Source organism: Protopterus annectens, chromosome 4.part0 (assembly GCF_019279795.1).
Source record: "Protopterus annectens isolate FY-2018-M chromosome 4.part0, PAN1.0, whole genome shotgun sequence".
Taxonomy (NCBI): Eukaryota; Metazoa; Chordata; order Ceratodontiformes; family Protopteridae; genus Protopterus; species Protopterus annectens.
In genome coordinates this window covers 279,755,306-279,774,119 of record NC_056733.1, presented here as the reverse complement: position 1 = coordinate 279,774,119, position 18,814 = coordinate 279,755,306, and the positions used below count along the sequence as shown (strand labels likewise).

Below are 18,814 nucleotides of genomic sequence, written 5' to 3'. Positions count from 1 at the left end.
TAATAATTTCCTCACAAACTTTCTAAATATATATATACTTTTTATCAGGCATGGGAGTGGTTTATTGTGCTGTAAAACAAAGTGTTGTTGGTACACATGTTAAATTCACATCCCTTCCCCCATCAGTGTGACATTCGAGCTGGTGCTGCCCTACCTAGTAGCTGTCATAATAATATATAGCCCTAATGTACTTTAATGGTACATCTTATTTAACCAAATTATTAAGTAGATTATTAAGTCTGTGATTTTATACAAGGCAATATACTACATGGCTGGAAATATATCAACCTTAGTTCATTTTGCGAATTTCTCTTCCTATGGGTTTGGATCCAATCCCTCAGTTCTAACTTGGCCATTACAATAGCTCGTGGTAATCAAAAAACTCTCAAGCTTCTCTCTTACCCATAACGCACCCTTCTTAAGTACCTCACATACTGTTTGGTAATAGAAATAAAATAAAATATCAGAAGTATCCAGAGAGACTACAACTGGAGCTCAGTACAAGGTAAGTGCCACCTAAGACTACATGCTCATCTAGCAGTTCAAAGGTAGGGGGCTGGTGGGTGGGGAGTTGAGGAAGAATGAAAACGGACAACACAGATGGAATGTTATGGTGAGTACACAACTTCTTTATTTGATGCTGTAAATATTCACTTTATCCTCAACTTCTAGGACAGAGTCCTCAGGTACCTTAGATCCTGGATGGACTCGAGGGATGTTCCTCAGCACCATTGAACTTAATGATGCTCTACCCCTGGAGACCGGATCCAGTTTGTAATGAGTAACAAAGGTATGAGGAATAGCCCAAGTTGGTGCTGCACAAATGTCATCCAGAGAGGCTCTAGTCTGGAAAACAGATGAAGTTGCCATTGCTCTCGTAGAATGGGCTCATAATGACTTTGGCGAGGTCATGTCCAAATGATCATAAATGAAAGTAATACAACCGATAAGCCATCTGGACAAGAATACTTTGGCGACTGGTTTACCCAATTTAACATCTGAGAAAGAAACAAATAATCAGTCAGATTTTCCAAAATCTTTGGTTCTATGAAAGTAAAAATGTAACTGCCTGTGAACATCTAATAAGTGTAACAAGTATTCACCTTTTTTCTCAAATTTTGGAAAAAAATGGTAAACTGATGGACAGACTGATATTTGTCTCTGATACCGCCTTTGGTAAAAAGGATGGATAAGTACAGAGAGATGCTTGGTCTTTGTAAAAAATCAAATATGGTGGTTTAGAAGATAAGGCTTGAATTTCCGAAATGCTTCTTGTAGACATTATCGCTACCAAGAAGATAGTCTTCCAAGAAAGGAATATGAAATAGTACTTAACTGCTGGTTCAAAAGGGGGAATGTATAAAAGCCTGCAACACGAAATTTAGGTCCCAAAGGGGAGTAGGGTCTCTATACTGGGGCTTCAAAAGGAGAGTTCCTCTCAGAAGTACTTTTTAGAGTTTATGTGAAGCAACGGAAGAACATTGTAAACCAATGTGAAAATTGGATATTGCTGCCAACTGGACTTTGACAATCGAAGACGACCTTTCAGTGAAAAGTTGGGCTAAAAAATATCATGAAATGGAGCAGAGAAGGGATCAATGTTATTTTGTAATGCCCAGTGAACAAATCTTTTCCATTTACTGGAATGTAGTTTATGTGTAGATGGTTTATGAGCAGAGAGGAGTATGTGCTGGACTGGAGAGGAGAGCATAGGTTGTCTGGTTAGTAATGGAATTGGAGAAGCCACGCCATCAACCTGAGATTGGGTATGTCTTGATGAATCATGCCCATCTGGTGAGACAGGAGGTCTGGAGTTAGATACAGATTCCACGGTTGATGAAGTAACTGAGGCCAGAGGAAATTTAACCAAATCTGTCAAGGCCAATATGGTGCAATGAGGATTACTTTGTTTTTCAATCTGGCCACTTTCTGCAGAAATTTTGGGACTAATGGAATTGGGGGGGGCACAAAGGAGACCTGGGGGCCAATTGTGAAAAACAGCATCCCTTGGGGACTCTCCACTTGAGGGGATCTAGGCGAAGTAGTGCTGCACTTGCTGTTTAGGGGAGAGGTGAAAAGATCACAGCAAGGCTGTCCCCATCGACAGAATACCCTTTCCATCACATTCTGATTGAGGGACCATTCGTGTGGTAAAAGAATGCACCTGCTTAGCAAGTCTGTCTGCTAGCACATTGGACTTCCCTGGGTATATGCGTTGCTATGAAAAAGTGGTTGGATGAGATCGCCCACTGCCACACTCTAACAGCTTCTCGACACAAGGGGTAGGATCCAGTTCCTCCTTGCTTGTTGATATACCAGACAACTGACATGCTGTCTGACTAAGCTGCAATCATTCCTAAGAGAAGAGTATCTTGGAAAGCCTGCAACACTAAAAGCCCTGATCTCATCTCTAGAACATTAATATACAACTTTGCCTCTGTGGAGGACCAAGTGTCTTGGACTGTTTTGCCCAGAAAATGCTCCCCCACCCTAGATGGGAAGTGTTCATGGTCACTGCAACCTTGGGCTAGGGGAGAACAAATGGGCGACCTTGTAGTATCTGATTCAAATGAATCCACCATTTGAGATCTTTTTTGCAAATATTGGTGATCTTTACTTGAGTCGACATTGGTTGTTGAAGGACAGACCACTGTGCTGATAACAGCCACAGCAGAATTCTCATATGAAATTTGGACAGTGGAACTAGCATTATTGCTGTCGCCATGGATCCTAAAGTCTGAAGAACCAGCTGAGCACTAACTATTAACTCAGAAATTTTTAAAATGATTTCCAATTTTAGCAGGAATGGAACAAAACTTTGAGAAACACTGTGAGGTATTGCCAGCTGTACCAGGAGAAGTGAGACAGTCCACATGTGGCATATGCCAGCATGGCTGGCTGAAATTTTGCAAACATCTTGTGTCATCTGACTGTGACATTGATTTGTACAGATGCTAGTATTAAAAGTGTATCTGCAAAACTTGCTTATGTTAAAAATGCTGCAACAGAATCTTAACAGAGTTCTGAATGTGCATTGTGCCAGTCAGATGACTAGATGTGGTATCATTCTATAAACAACAGAAGGACAGAACTCTGGCAGCAGCAGTCTGTTTCTTTTTGTTCTTCTTTGGAATATGATATAAAATATCTATGTCAGTTACCATAGTTCAGTTGTTGTTAGCTGTTTGTTATTTCTGGCAGTGTGTAGCATCTCATCTTGCCTTGTGAAAGTGAGCATATCAGCAGTACATCTTGCCTTGCAATACTAAGTGAGTTAATTAGGGACAGTTTTTCTTTAGTGAGATTAAGTAAAAAGCAGACTGCAACCAACTAAGAATGAAGAACGAAATGATGTGGATCGGTAGACACCTACTCAAGGCAATGCTCGTATACGAGAAGATGAAAGTAAATCCTTTATTCCACAATAAAACAAGTTCAGTCATGAGGGTAGAACTTGATTTTATTAAAAATCTATTTCTTAACCGTGGATACCCAGATAGTATGTTAAAAGATGTTACACACTATGTACAGAAGGAATGGGGAAAGAAATATCCCCCCCTACTGGGCAAATATGTAGTAAGCATGAAAGAAGATGGAGATAAACATAAATTGTTTGGTCGGGCATGTATTTTGACATACACGCCATACACTAATACTATTCAGGACATTCTGTGCCAACATTGGGACATTATTACTTCTTCAAATTTGGACAAAATTGTGGGATTTACACCTAAATATGTATATAAGACAGGACACAATTTAAAAAGAATTTTGGAGAAAGCTAGTAACAACATTGATAATGTAGAAAAATACAATGGTACTAGAAAATGTGGAAGATGCAAACAGTGTAGCTACATTAATGAGGAAAGACACATTCAACTAGAAGATATAAACCACACTCGTATCAAGACTAGGACAGGGAATTGTAATACCAGTCAGGTGATATACTTAGCCACATGTACATCCTGCCCAGCGTATTATATTGGCAAAACTGAAAGACATTTAAAAAAACATATTTATGAACACTTATATCGTATTCAGAAAAAAGATTCTAAAAATGCTCTATATAGACATATAAGTGATAATGGGGTTGAGCACCATTTTCGTTTTGCCATTATAGATCAAGTTAAGAGTACATTATTTGGAGGGAATTGGAAGATGCAGTTGGCAGCCCTGGAGAGTAGGTGGCAGATTATAGTAGATGCTACTAGAGCACCTGGATTGAATGAATTTATTAGCATTAAACCTTTTTTGACACTTTCCCAATAGGATCAGGTTAATATGTACTTATACATTTATTTCTTCCATATATTATTAATAGTATTGTTCTTATACTGAGCTTTTTACTACCAGTGGATTAAGGTACTATTATTATTATTCTTTTGACATATTTCACTTAGTTTATCCATTCAGGATACTTGATGAAGTTTTCACACGCTCACAGTGTTATTTTTTATCTTTATATATATATTTTTATATGTATATAATTTTATATTCTCAACTTTTTTATATTGTGATTCTTAGTAGGTACACAGTTTTTTATACACTAATATGAATGCATTATTTTTGTTAAAGAACAAATTTTGAAAAGAGAGAAGTACAGCTTTAAAAGTTTTGGCGGACTTTTTTAATTGAATGACTCACTCAGACTATAAATATTTGTATGTGAGTACTTTGAATTTGTTCTGAAGAAGACTGGGTTTTACCAGTTGAAAGCGCTAAACTTGTTTTATTGTGGAATAAAGGATTTACTTTCATCTTCTCGTGTACGAGCATTGCCTTGAGTAGGTGTCTACCGATCCACATCATTTCGTTCTTTAGTGAGAATAGTTTAGTGTTTTCTTTTTTCTGCATATGTGAGAGTCTATCCAACTGTGTTACTTTTATATTTCCTGTGACTGAAAACTCTGTTTACTGTAACTAAATAATTAAGAATTTTCCTGTTCTCTATTTTATTATCTATTATTAAACATTTTTATATCTTTTCATTGTGCTTCTAGAGAATACTTTTTTAACATCTTCAGAGTACTTGTGCTTATTTTAGTGACACTGTGGCCACTCCAATAAGCCTTACTACACTGGTTACTCTCAACCATCCATTTATATCAGTATTAATTTGACACAGTATAATTGGTTACTATTTGTAATAGCCTTAGAGTATTTGACTGGTGGCAGCAATCTACCTTGTAGTCTGGAGAAAGGGGACACAGCTGGTGAATCTTTGACAGCCTTTCCCAGGTATGTGTGTGTGTGTGTGTGTGAAAAAGTGGATATTCAAGTGTGTGTGTCACATATACTTGGAATTGGAACACAGTACTCCAAAGTGAGTCTTGTTTGGGATCTGGAGAGACAGAAAGTCCAGTCCCAGTGGAGTGTGTTCCCTGTGTGCTCTTGGGGGAAACTGTGCTTAATGCAGAGAGCTGCATTTGAAATATTGTGTAAATTCATTCTTGTTTTTAGTGACTGCCTCTCATCAGTGTCAGGGGTGAGGATTGAGGCTCATTTATTACTGGCTCTGGGTAAAGAGGGGCTATCACATACATCACTGTGTGTCCCTACAAAATTGGGACAGGTGAGAGTTCTGCTCACCATCCTTTTTTTTGGAGCATTTTTCCTTACTTTGGATGACAACTGTAACAACCAAAAAGTCTTGCTTTTCTTTCCCAACAAACAGGCCTGAAAGTCTGCCCCACCCCTCAGAACAATACTGGGATCTAAGGGTAGTGGTTGCCTCCCAAAAAAAGAAAGAATTCCTCAAAAACAACAAAACAAGACTAGACAGTAGGATGGAAGCAGGGACACAACTGCAGCAGTTGTCTTACTTGAACTTTTATAACTATTACAAACAAACTTAACAGAATTATAGTACATACATCATAATGATTTCTGCCATAGTATTAACTATGTGTAGGACAATACCAAGGTAGTGAAGGAAATGGCCACAGATTAATGGAGGAAAGGCACAATGGCCCTGCAGCACTTCTGTGGTGAATCGCACCCTACTTCAGGACAGGACTTCAGTCTGAAATGTCTAGAAATTATGTGAACAGACATCCAGGTCAAAACCTCACAAGCATTACATCTTGAAATATTAATGAAAATGACTGCTGTAGAAGATGCTCTCCTTGTGCAGTGTGTGGAGTGCTCTAATTTTCCCTTGCAAAGTTTTTCTATGGTGATCATAATAAAAAGACATGCAGCCGGCCAACTATATGGACAGATTTTGTTTACAATCATGCCTTTCTTGCTTGTCCTGCATGAAGGATATAGAGAGCTAGTCAGTGTGACAGAGATCTTTTCTATGTCCACTGTTAAGAAATGCAAAGCATTTTCTCCCATGCATTATGTTTTTCTAAAAACAGAACCTGAATGTTTTGTAGTGCAACTTCTCGGGATAATATAACTTAGGGACTTGTCCTAAAAGCCAACTTGTTACTGTGGAAGATCATGTCGAGCACTCTGCATACAAGATTCTGCAGTTTCAAAATCCTCTTAGATGAAGCGCTGAGCCAAAAAAAAAAAAGTTATTTCAAGAAACAAACTTATCAGGGATTCCGCAATCCTGGTTCAAAAAAAACCATGAATGAAGCAATGGTTTCCCTGGTGGCCTCAAAAATACGGATCTCAAAGTACAGCTGCTAATGGTGGTCCTAAAGGCAAGCATAGTGAAATGGCTAACAGATGCACCACAACTAATACATATGAAATGCCTCTGTCAAATGAGGTAAAGAGGTAAAAGACGCAATCTCCAAAGCTAAGAATACAGCATCCATGGGACCAGATGACATCCCGGGCTGTGTACTACATGAACTACAAAATGAACTGGCACCTCACCTAAGTGTCATGTTTAATCATAGCCTCACCTCAGGCTTCATGCCCACTGAGTGGCGCACAGCTACAGTTATCCCACTCCACAAGGGGGGATCCACCTTGGATCCCGGGAACTACCGCCCCATCAGTCTGACGAGCCTGATCTACAAGGCCATGGAACGTATTATCATGGAACTTATAAACAAAGACACTGGCAACCTTCAAACACTGGACCCCACCCAGTTTGAGTTCGTAAAGGGCCAATCTTTCTCCTGAACATAACTGACTTCTTCGAATCAGTCTCCAGAGCTGTGGATGAGGGTAAGGCACACAGCCTTATCTGGACCTCGCCAAGGCCTTTGACACCATCCCCTACTCTGGAATCATAGATAAACCTACTAAGCTGGGCATTAATCCCTACGTCACTCGATGGGTTGCCAACTGGCTTAATGACAGAACCCACACTGTAAAAGTAGCTGACTCCAAATCCAGCTCCAGACAAGTGACAAGTGGAGTACCTCAGGGTTCACTCCTGGGACCACTCTTGTTTGGCATCTACTTCTCTGAAGTACAGGCCAATACGAAGGGACTCTGGCTAACAAAGTTCGCAGATGACTGCAAACTGGGAGCCATTACTGAATCTCCAAATGATGTGGATACTCTACAAAAGGGCCTTACAGAAACAGATGCTTGGTGCCAAAGCCATGGGCTCAAGCTCAATGCCAATAAATGTAAAGTTATCCCCTTTGGGAAAAAACATGTACTCGTGAATTACCACATAGGTGGCAGTACACTAAACACCGAAAGTGTGATAAGAGACTTAGGGACACAGGTGGACAGTGGTCTCACCTTTGATAACCACATCGCCACAACAGTCAGGAAACCCTTCTATGTGGCACACCTTATCACTAAGGGCTTTTCATCCATAAAAAAAGGAGGTCATTGTCCCACTGTACTCATCCCTCATTAGACCCATTATAGAATACAACGCCCCATTTGGTATGCATCTCTCAAGACATCTGTAACAAAGGCCGCAGAAATACCTCACTAAAAGAATCACAGGCCTACAGCAGATGCCTTACGCTGACCACCTTAAAAAACTCCAGCTATACTCTGTCGCATATCATCTACTCAGAGGCGATCTCTGCTTAACATACAAGGCCATGTCAAACCCAGAGCTGTTGGACATGCTACACGTAAAGAAATGCCAATCCCTCAGAGCCACATGCTCCAGGGATCTAAACCTTGTCATCACAATAAACAAAACATGCTGGAAGGATAGGTTCCTGACCCAGAGACTCCCCAGACTCTGGAATAAACTGCCCATACATGTCAAGCAGAGGGTCTCTTTGGCCCTCTTCAAAAAGAACCTTAACAATTGGATGGGAGAAAGGAAATTCATCCCGGGGATCATGTTAGTCGCCCTGCTAGACAGGGGTCCAGGAAGTAAATAGTGTGGGAAGAAATAGCCAGGGAATTGTTATGGCTAGGCTTGTATGGGCCCTAGGGCCGATAGCCTAGTACCAACCTATTAACCTATAAGAGGACCAAAGCTGCTGGGAGATGACTGCCACTGCTTTTGCTTCACAAAGAAAATATGGATCACTTTGTAAAGCAGGACTTGCTAGGCTTCCTTAACAGTTTTTTCAGTGGTAAGATTCCTAAAGTGGGATCAATATTCTATTTTCTAGTCTGCAAAGTCTTAGATATTGGAGGCCGAAGTGTTGCAGATTCTCTTGCTACTGTAACAGAAGGCTACATGAGATGGAAAACAGCCTCAGACCTCCCCTGCTCAATTCTTTGAGCAAGAAGAAAGTACAGTAACCATTTGAAATGCTGGGACCTGCCAGAGTGAGTCCCGAAACATGGAGACTGAATGGCTGAAAGATCTGACTTGTATATACTAATTCCAATATGCCATTTCTCAGACCACTCCCCTTTCTCCAAGGGATGGCAATTTGGGAGTTGGTATATACAAGTTTGGGGACTGTGGAGGATGCATGGATGGGGCTTGCCCTCTCTACAAAAAGTTGTTTTTAAACAGAAGAGCAATTTTTTGAGATTCGCTCGTCTTCTGTGTTATTGGTGGGTTTTTTTCAGCTTTTTGGTACTCAGCATTTCGAGCGCCAATGATTCAACAGGAAGCCAGAAAGTACAGTTGTGTCCCACTTACCTTAACTGTAGTTGTTCAAACAGATCAATGTTGCAGTACTGACAACTTGATCATGAAGTTCCCCTTCTGGCCAAGAAAATAATGGATGTTCTTTATAGTCAATGTTGCTGTACTGATCCTTGGGTCATCCTGCCATGCAGAAGCCCATGATCGGTCTGATTTCCACAGTCTTAGTATTATCCCAAGCCGACAGACATCCAATGACTGATGTTTGGGCTTCAGGGTAAAAGAAGGGTGTCCATCAGTACCATTTTCAGTTCTTTCTAGCCAGGCAGTACTATGCACTTTACGTGTGTTTTGCACACTCATGGTCCATTAGTCAGCTCATGTTTTCACAGATCCTGTCTTTCCAGACAGGAAAAAAAAATGATCATCATAAACTTTCTTTCCAGATATTCCCAAAATATTACTTTCTTTGTTGTTGGATAAACTTTAAAAAGATCAAAGTCTAATCATCCGTCCCTGGCAAGAGAAATCATAAGACGGTTCACTGCACTCTTGGACAAATATTTCAATTTCTCCTCAAGATGGTAGAAGCAGACAAGTCTCCTTAGTATGAGTGGCTGAAAATCAGATTCTAAACAGGTACTTTTAAAGGTGTCCTCATACCTTTTAAATTGAGGCATATCAGTAAAGTACAGTTGTGTACACTTACATTTGGGTAATCTGCTGGCAGGTTGCTCTCAGTCGGCCTGAATAACAAAGTCTTGGGTCCTGTGTTGGTTGCTGTCTCCTCTTCCATGAAGTCAGGTTGTCAGGGGTATAAAACATGCAGCTACCATTTTATTCAGTTTTTCTTGCCCCAAGATGTCAGGTGCCCCCCAAATGGGGAGCAAAAAAAATAAAAAAAATAATATATATATAAATAAACAGCAATACATGTAAATGCACTTTTAGCAACATAAACTTTACCTTCATCTAAAAGCAAATACACCACAAAGGCTTTAGAATATAGTGAAGGGAGGGTAACCCGGACTGCAACAGTGAATACACTCGAACATCTACATTTATGGTAAGTGTACTCAACTGTACTATGTTCTTCGTGTTTCGCTGTTGAAGTCATTACATTTGGGTAGAATCCCAAAGCTATGGATGGGAGGATGGAACTAAATAGCATTAGGAGCGGCTATAAGGCCCTGCAGAACTGCAGTGGCAAAGCCTGCCCTGGATTTAGAGAAGAGAGGCAAATGATAATGCTTTGTGAAGGTATGAACAGAGCTCCAAGTAGCAGCTTCTAGAATGTCTTTGGCTGGAACTCCTCTGAGGAATGCTGCTGAGGTAGAGGCAGCTCTGGTGGAATGTGGCCTGATTCCCTTGGGTACAGGTTTACCTTGATGCAAATAGCAGAAACGAATGCAGTGGCTCATCCACTTAGAAATAGTCTGCTTTGATATAGCCTTCCCCTCTAATCTTGAAGCAAATGCCACCAGTAGTTGCTCAGACTTTCTTAGAGATTTGGTCCTGTTTAAGTAGAATCTTAGTTGTCTGTGTACGTCCAATGAATGCAGAATCCGCTCCCCCTTGTTCTGTGGATTTGGGTAAAATGTTGGCAGGTGAATAGTTTGGTTAAGAGCCACACTGGATACCACCTTAGGCATAAAGGAAGGATTGGTCCTGAGGGACACCCTGTACGGGTAAAATGTAATAAAAGGCTCCACAGCCATGAGAGCCTGTAGTTCTGAAACCCTTCTTGCTGAAGTGATTGCCAAAAGGAAAGCTGTTTTCCAAAATAAAAACTTTATATCCACAGTAGCTGCTGGTTTAAAAGGAGGCAGGGTGAGTTTTTCCTGCACAAAACTGAGGTCCCATGCAGGAGTTGGTGATCTTCTGGGAGGCCTTAAATTTTTGGCCCCTCTAAGATACTGTTTTAGCAGAGGATGAGAAAAGATGGGAGGCTCCGTGTTGTAATGAGCCGAGATGGCAGAGGCATAGATTTTTATTGAAGAGAAGGATAGGCCCTTGTCAAGCATCTCAGTCAAGTACTGTAAAATCTGAGGGATATTTGGTTTTGCTGTGTCCGTTCCTTGTGCTTGGTTCCAAGCAGAGAATCTCTTCCATTTATCAGAATAAGATTTTCTAGTGCTAGGCCTTCTGGCTTCCAAAATGACATCCATAACATATTTACTGAGAGGTGTTGTTTGAATAATTACATGATCAGCCATGCTGCCAGGTTCAGAGTTTGGAGCTGAGTGTGCAGAATTTGATTGTTCTGCTGAGACAGTAGATGAGGTATTTGAGGCAAGTACCAAGGAGGGAGTTGAGACATATTCCTTAGAGTTGGGTACCAGTGTTGGCGAGGCCAGTCCGGAGCAATTAGGATCATTTTTTGTTTTTTCCTGTCTGACCTTTAGTAAGACCTTGGAGAGAAGAGGCAGAGGGGGAAAGGCGTAGACTGATAGTTTTTTCCAACTGAAGGATAGGGCATCCACATTCCATGCTTGTCTGTGATAGTCCTTGTGCAGAATTTGTCCAGTTGATAATTTTGGGGAGAGACAAACAGATCTATGTCTGGCCTCCCCCATTTCTGTGTTACCATGCTGAAGACTTGTGGATCCAGTTTCCAATTGTGCAGGTCCATAAAAATTCTGCTTAGGTCGTCTGCCAGAGTATTTTGTTTTCCTGGCAGGAATTGAGTTTGAAGATGTACTTGGTAAGTCAAGGCTGTATTCCACAATGCCATGGCTAGTCTGCAAAGGGGGTAGGAATGTGTACCCCCCTGCTTGTTTATGTACCACATAACTGTGGTGTTGTCCGTCTTTATCAGTAGTTGTCCTGGATGAAGTAAGTCCTTGAAGGCTGTCAGGGCATTCTGAACAGCTAGCACATCTTTCTGGTTGATATGCAGATGCATTTGTTTTGGGCTCCATATGCCCTGAATGCATCTCCCCGCCAGGTGGGCCCCCAAGCATGGTCTGATGTGTCTGTAGTTAGGGTTTGGGTGGCAGGGGGTAGAGTGAATGACAGTCCCTTGTTCTGGTGACATGTTTCTGCCCACCAAAGAAAATCCTGTTGTAGGCAGGGAATGAGAGGAATCATTGTTTCCAGACTGTGACAATGTTGACTCCATAAACTTTTTAGGTACCAGTGAAGTTTCCTCATATGCAGTCTTGTATATGGAATTAGTAGAATGCAGGATGCCATGAACCCCAAAGCCTGCAGAATTTGTCTTGCAGATAACTGGGTTTTTGTTGCCATCTGTTTGAAGTATATAGTCAGTTGCCTTTGTCTGGCGTAAGGTAAGCCATCTGGGCAGTTGCATTCAAGCTTGCACCCAGGAATGTAATTTTTTGAGAGGGTACCAGTTGTGATTTCTTTTCATTTATTGTGTACCCTAGGCATGTTAGAAGCCTTTTTACAAATGCCAGATGTTGAAGAAGAATGTCCTTGTTCTCTGCTTGAATGAGACAGTCATCCAAGTAAGGATAAATTTGTATGCTTCTTCGTCTGCAAAATTCAATTACTGGTGCCAGGCACTTTGTAAAGACCCTGGGTGCCAAAAGGCAGTGCAGAGAATTGATAATGCATAAAACCAGCCTTGAAGTGGAGGTATCTTCTGCACGATTCCCTTAATGGGATACGCAGGTATGCCTCTTTTAAGTCTAGAGTCACTAACCAAGCATTCTTGCCCAGCATAGGCAGTAGCTGTTGTAAATTCAGCATTTTGAAATGTCCAAAATCGATAAGTCCAGTATTGGACGCCAGGCATCGTCTTTTCTGGGTACCAGGAACAGTCTTGAATAAAAACCTTGTCCTTTTTCCTCTTCTGGTACTGGCTGAATAGCTCCCATATCCATGACGGACGTAACTTGTTTCTGAGCCTCTGCCCATTGATTTTGTGGCAGATCTGGCCAACCGTTTGAAATTGGCAAAGTATGGAAATGAAATCTGTACCCCGGGATACTATGTTTAATACCCACTTATCCTGGGTAATTAACTGCCAATTTTGAGCATGAAGTGCTAATTTTCCCTCCAAGGGGGCTGCCAAAAGATAAGTGCTTGGTGATGGTAGAGGGAAGTCATTGAGAGTGCTTACTGTAGGGTTGTGCTTTGTTTCCTCCAGATATGGAGGTGGAGGCACCCCATTGCTTTGAGCTGTAAGAACCCTGTGATTGGTATCTAGAGCCTTTTGAGCGCCTGGATTTGCCTTGAGAGGCTCTGCTGGACACAGGAAAGGACCAATTTTTATTAGGCCAGTGCCTACTGAATCTAGGTGGCTGCACTTGTAAGAAATCTTTTACAGTTTGCATAGATTTGGCTTTGTCTTCCATTTTCTTTAAAACCTCTTCTGCCTTATTACCAAACAGAGTATCATGCTGTAAGGGGACATCCAACAATTTAGCTTTAACATGATCAGGCAGATTTGATTTTGCTCCTTGAGCCAGGCATGCCTTCTAATCACAGATCCAGTAACTGCGGCCCTGCAAGAGGCCTCCAAGGAATAAAAACCGCATTGCAAAGTATGCTTTCCAACCTGTTCTGCTGCATTTAATAATTCCTGTAATTCTTTATTTTCCACACAATCAGAAATCAACATTTTCTGTTTCAATAAGCCCATAACATGCTGTTGATATTTAAGCACATGAAACTGGAAGTTTAAGGCCCTAATTGCAAAGGTTGCAGACGTATAAACCTTCTTTCCCCATCTATCCAGCGCCCTGGAATGTCTATCAGAGGGGGTAGGATTTTTGGCTGTTGAGGCCTTTACACCTGTGGGACCCTGTGAGACAGTTTCAGGATCAGCAACAGGATTTTTGAATAGAAATTTCTGGGAGTCAGGAACCCTGTAATATCTGTCTGGCTTACTAGGAGCCGGAGGTAGGGAATCAGGAGCCATGCTTAATTCCAAAAACACATCATCAACAATGTCTAATACAGGAGGTATAGCCAAAGGCCTATGCTGAGGAAGAAGGAGGAAATCCCTAAGCCTCTTTTTTTGATTCAGAGAAACCCTGACTCTCCCAATGAAAATGTTCCCTTAAAGTATGCAAGGTTTCTCCAAAAGAATAATCCTCAGGAGGAGATGCAGATGGGATGGATTCTTCTGCATCTAAATCCTCATAGGGTGGTATAGAAAATTCCTGATCAGAAGAGGAATCAGAAGAAATAGAAACCTGATGTGAAGATTCATAATCAGTGTCTTGCCTAGGCCTCTTAGCGGGGGGGGTTGGGAAGCCCTGATCAAGGTAATTAAGTCCTCAGCCATTTTGATCATCTGTTTTTTAGGCATAGGGGCCTGAGCACGTGGCTCATGCGTCGTTTTTTTAGACTTAGAAGATGTTTTTGATCTTGTTTTTGAAGCTGGCGTCGGTTTTATATAAAATGTTGAGGCCTGAAAACACCCTCAGAAGCTGGTGGCTGCTCAGCGGCTCCGGACCCATCCAAGGGAGAGACATCCGCGGGTTCAATACTCTGAGAATCTTACGGCATACCGGACTCCGCATGGGTCTCGGTAGTGGCCTGCGATTCAAAAGTAGCAGGTATCAGGGGCTGCGAAAGCGCCTCACTGAGTACTGGTGAACCGGCGACTGGCTTAGGAGAAGCTTTGTCGTCGGTTTTGGACCTCGACAGTCTGTCTCTGTCTTTTTCTTTGCGTTTTTTGTGAACTCCGGTAGTCGGATTGCTAACCGACGACATTTCAAGGTAATTAAATCTGGATCCAAAATATTTTGAAGCAAAAATATACTGATGCTTAATAGTGTGTTGGTTAAATAGTGTGTTGGTTAAATCTAACACAAAACCGACAGCAAGGCACGTTATGATCTGGGCCTAGGCAAGGAATACAGTACAAATGAAAATCCTTATGCTTAATCTTTGCTTCCCACAAGTAATGCAATTATTAACTTTTACTGACATCGGTAAGGAGCAAGAAAAAGTTTCTGCAACAGGGTACTTAGCTTTAGTTGAAGACTTCGGTTCTGAAACCCGAATGCAAAAATTTCAGGAGTCGGCTGACTGGCACTTGTGAACTGCTTCTGCTTCGGGCACCACGCGGCAAGAAAGACTGAATAAAATGGCGTCGGCTGCATGTTTTATACCCCTGACAACCTGACGTCATGGAAGAGGAGACAGCAACCAATGCAGGACCCAAGACTTTGTTATTCAGGCCGACTGAGGGCAACCTGCCAGCAGATTACCCACATGTAATGACTGCAACAGTGAAACACAAAGAACATTCGAGGTTCTTGAATACCCACTAAGCTCAAACAGGACTTATGAAGTCAGAAAGTTCCATGGTCCATCATTTAAGGTGCTCCATTACAAAATGTAGTGATTCCCCAAAGGATATGACCTCCAAGAAAAAGCCCAAGTATAAGAACTTGTCGTCAATGTTGTCATAAATGACAGGTGAGGAAATTATAAGGATCAATGAAGTATATCTTTTCATTTACAGCTGAAAGTTTGAGAGATGTGCCCCTCTTTCTCAAACAGGAGAAGCCACCCTAGATGCAGAGAGTTTGCCAGGTAGTTGGGGGTGGACATCAATCTACTGCTACAGGACCATGTATATTTTTTTCTGTGAAATACCTATAATAAAAAACAGAAACAGCCAAGACCATAAAGCAGGATGGACGCTACAAGCATCAGATTTACCAGATGCAATTGAGATGGTTTAGCTTGTTTGGACTTCCTCTGCAAAACTGAAAATTAATTTCTTTCCAAAGCCATAAGCTCTTGAACAAAATTAATTGGAATACCAAGGAGAAAGGCTTCTTGAAAGATGCAAAGCATGATGGCCATCTGATAGCATCTAGATGACCTTGTACAGCAGATGTCCAAAGGGTAAGGAAGACAGGCCAGATATTCTCCTGCACTGTAAATGCATTAAATTACGACTGACATTGCAGCACTGATTCATATAATGAACACCTACAAATCTCAACTAAGTGCTAATGGAGCTACTATCTGCCTATGAATGAAGTACATCTATGATTAACAATATGCTTGAGAATCTTTTGAGGGAACTTCTCTAAGTCAACATTAGTTGACTCTACATCTGTTTGAAATCAGGATATTCAGTTAAATCACTTGCTTAAAAAAACTATTTCAGTGATGATGGCACTGAAGATGTATAGTCTCCAAATATCCGACTTGTAAATCCAGACCACATCAAAGAAATAATTATGAAATAAAAAGAAATTCACCTTGTACTATTGCTGCTGCAAAAAGAAATTCACCTTGTACTACTGCTGCTGCAAAAAGAAATTCACCTTGTACTATTGCTGCTGCTTTCATCCATCTCAATGTGCTGATACCGCACAACCACGAAAAAACGCATCTTTTTACAGCTATACACCAAGAAACACCCTTAAAGAAAACTATTTTAATATAAAAATATCAACATCTTTACTTAAAAATATTCAGTTACTGAATTAATGATCAGTGAGTTTTAATCAGAGCTCTGGACTATTTTGAAACAATCTGATGCTAATCTTCCTTGCAGAAGGCTCTTCATTCTTTAATGATCAGTTTTCAATCATCTGGGGCAAAACAAGGCAAGAAGATGGGAGTGGTTCAATTCATACCTGGCATTACCACGAATGATCCCTGAGGCTCCATAGCAACCAGACAGGCACTGACAATGGTAGGAGAGTCTGCCGCTGAGATTCCACACAATTTACATGTCTCTTTCAACTGTTTGCTGATAGACTGAAGTGAACATTCCCCAAGAAGTATACTCCAATCTGCAAAACACACATACAATACTTTACGAAAATATCAAACAAGTTCATAAAATACTTTAACAAATATAAGAGTATATGACATGATAAACATTTATCAGGAGTAGTCACGAGACATAACTGTACAGCAATCACAAGAGGATGGACATCACACTCAAAGGACTGCAAGTGCCACCATTACATTTGTAAAATACTTCTACACAGTGTACATGGATAATGCATAAACACCAACGAATATATGTGTATGTACAACCAGAGGGAACATTTGAAGGGCTAGTGCATTGTCTCAGTCCCTGTATACTTTTATAATGGATTCAAGATACAGGTATGTTCATCAACTTTGCAGCAGCTTTAAAAAAAGTCAGACTGAGCCTTCTAACATTTCTTTTTTGTGTTTCATTTTGCATAAGTCCTTTTGACAATTTCTGGTGCTTTCTTCACTGGACACCTACATAAAATTGCTGTGCAATCCAGTCAGTTTGTAAGAGAGGCAGAAAGTAAGACCTAGATAAGAGAATAATACCAGCCACAAGAAAGAAAGTTGAGGCTGATTTTTTATCAACCTTAAGGAGAAATGACTGTCTATACTGAGTTTTTTATAGATACTATTTTTCTGCTTCTGTATTAATTACCTGTTATGGCTAGATGTTAGAAAGAGTAAGAAAAATGTTTACAAACTCTATGGATTAATGTCCTGAACTTCCTAATGGACTGTTGTATAACACACCATCTGGACAGGAGTTTGTAGCATTTTTGTACTCCATACGTTGGTCTGAATTAAGTTTAGGAGTCTGCAATTGTTTTGTAAAATAAAAGGCTCAACAGGTACTTCCTCTCCCACATAACATACTTTATGTATTGTTCTACGTGCTTTTAGCAATTCCTGCCTACCTTGTCTGTAACAGGATTTGGGCCATGGCTTCTGGCTCCTCAACCATTTTTTTTTATTCTGATTCCTCCCCAGTGATTATCCAAACCCTACCCTCACTGACACTCAACTGGCCTTTTCATTCCCTGGAAGAGACATCCTGTTCCATTCACTTACACTGATAATGATAATCAGGAATGTGGTTTGTGTTCTTTCTGAGATCAGCCGACAGTGCCATCCAGGCAGGGATAAGTTCTCAAATCGCATTACTGCACTTGTTTTTCACTGTTTAAGTGATCACTGCTTGTATTTTTCTTTGCTACAAATTGACTTTTCTCCTTTTGCTGTTTGAAACTTGAACTGTTATGTCTAGTAATGGCCTTGTAGAGGGACAATTTAGCTAGGGAATAAGTAGTTTGCTGCTGCACTGCACTTGAGGGTTCTTTTTTGCTTTGCTTTACATTAAGAGGACTAAGGTCATTCAACCTTGTGGCAGGTGTTTGTCTGGTTCTACTGAGCTGGAAAGCACTAAAGAGGGGTTAAAAGTGTAGTCATTTTATTGGCCAGAGGGCTCAGGAGTTAGATTTCATTTTCAGTTCTGTCACTATAAATCAGACACATTTGCACAGAGCTATTCAGCGTGCAGCTGTGGTTGGTAGTGCTAAGTACAGACGCAAGCACCTGGAAAGTTAACTTTACTTACAAAACCAGTACTAAGACTGCAACCTGTAATTTAGCAAAGCATTGTACCAAGTTAAGCTCAGACCAGCTAGCTTGTGTGTCAGATAGTGCTAGGATATGGTATTAGCTCTATCTTACACTATATTCTAGCACTATTCAACTCTCGTCCCTAACCCTACAGACTACCCAAAGACATTTCTTTAAAACCTAGTCCTCAAACCCTAATAGCACACCCTAATGCAGGTATGAACAACATGGATCTACAACTTCCAAATATCTCCTTAGCCAGCTTGCTAGATACAGGCATCCTGAGACAATGTAGCAATTGTTTCACATTCACAGACAACCTTTTAATCATTAAAGAAACCAACACATTATGTGAGAGATGTGCATACACAACTTCCGTGGAGGCAAAAATCACACTTACAAACAAGGTTGTCAAGAAAACACACTACATCCACACCACACATAATGTCCACCACACACAGACCACCCTATGCTAAGGCACTAAAAAGTAAAGTTCTCAACTCTCAAAGACCTCCTAAGCATGAAAAAGGCAATGCCTATCCTTAGCAATCTCTAAAGTACACACTAAAAGCAATA

The 18,814-nt window shown here is 40.8% G+C and overlaps 1 protein-coding gene across 4 annotated transcripts in view; it reads right to left on the bottom strand.

The window, feature by feature from the left end:
- Positions 1-18,814, bottom strand: part of MED13L (mediator complex subunit 13L) — a 3,068,540-nt gene that overhangs the window by 311,501 nt on the left and 2,738,225 nt on the right. For all 4 annotated transcript variants that reach the window (XM_044068259.1, XM_044068260.1, XM_044068261.1 and 1 more), the window contains one exon: positions 16,507-16,665. In XM_044068259.1, the coding sequence (XP_043924194.1) occupies positions 16,507-16,665 (159 nt within the window). The remainder of the gene's footprint in view (positions 1-16,506; positions 16,666-18,814) is intronic.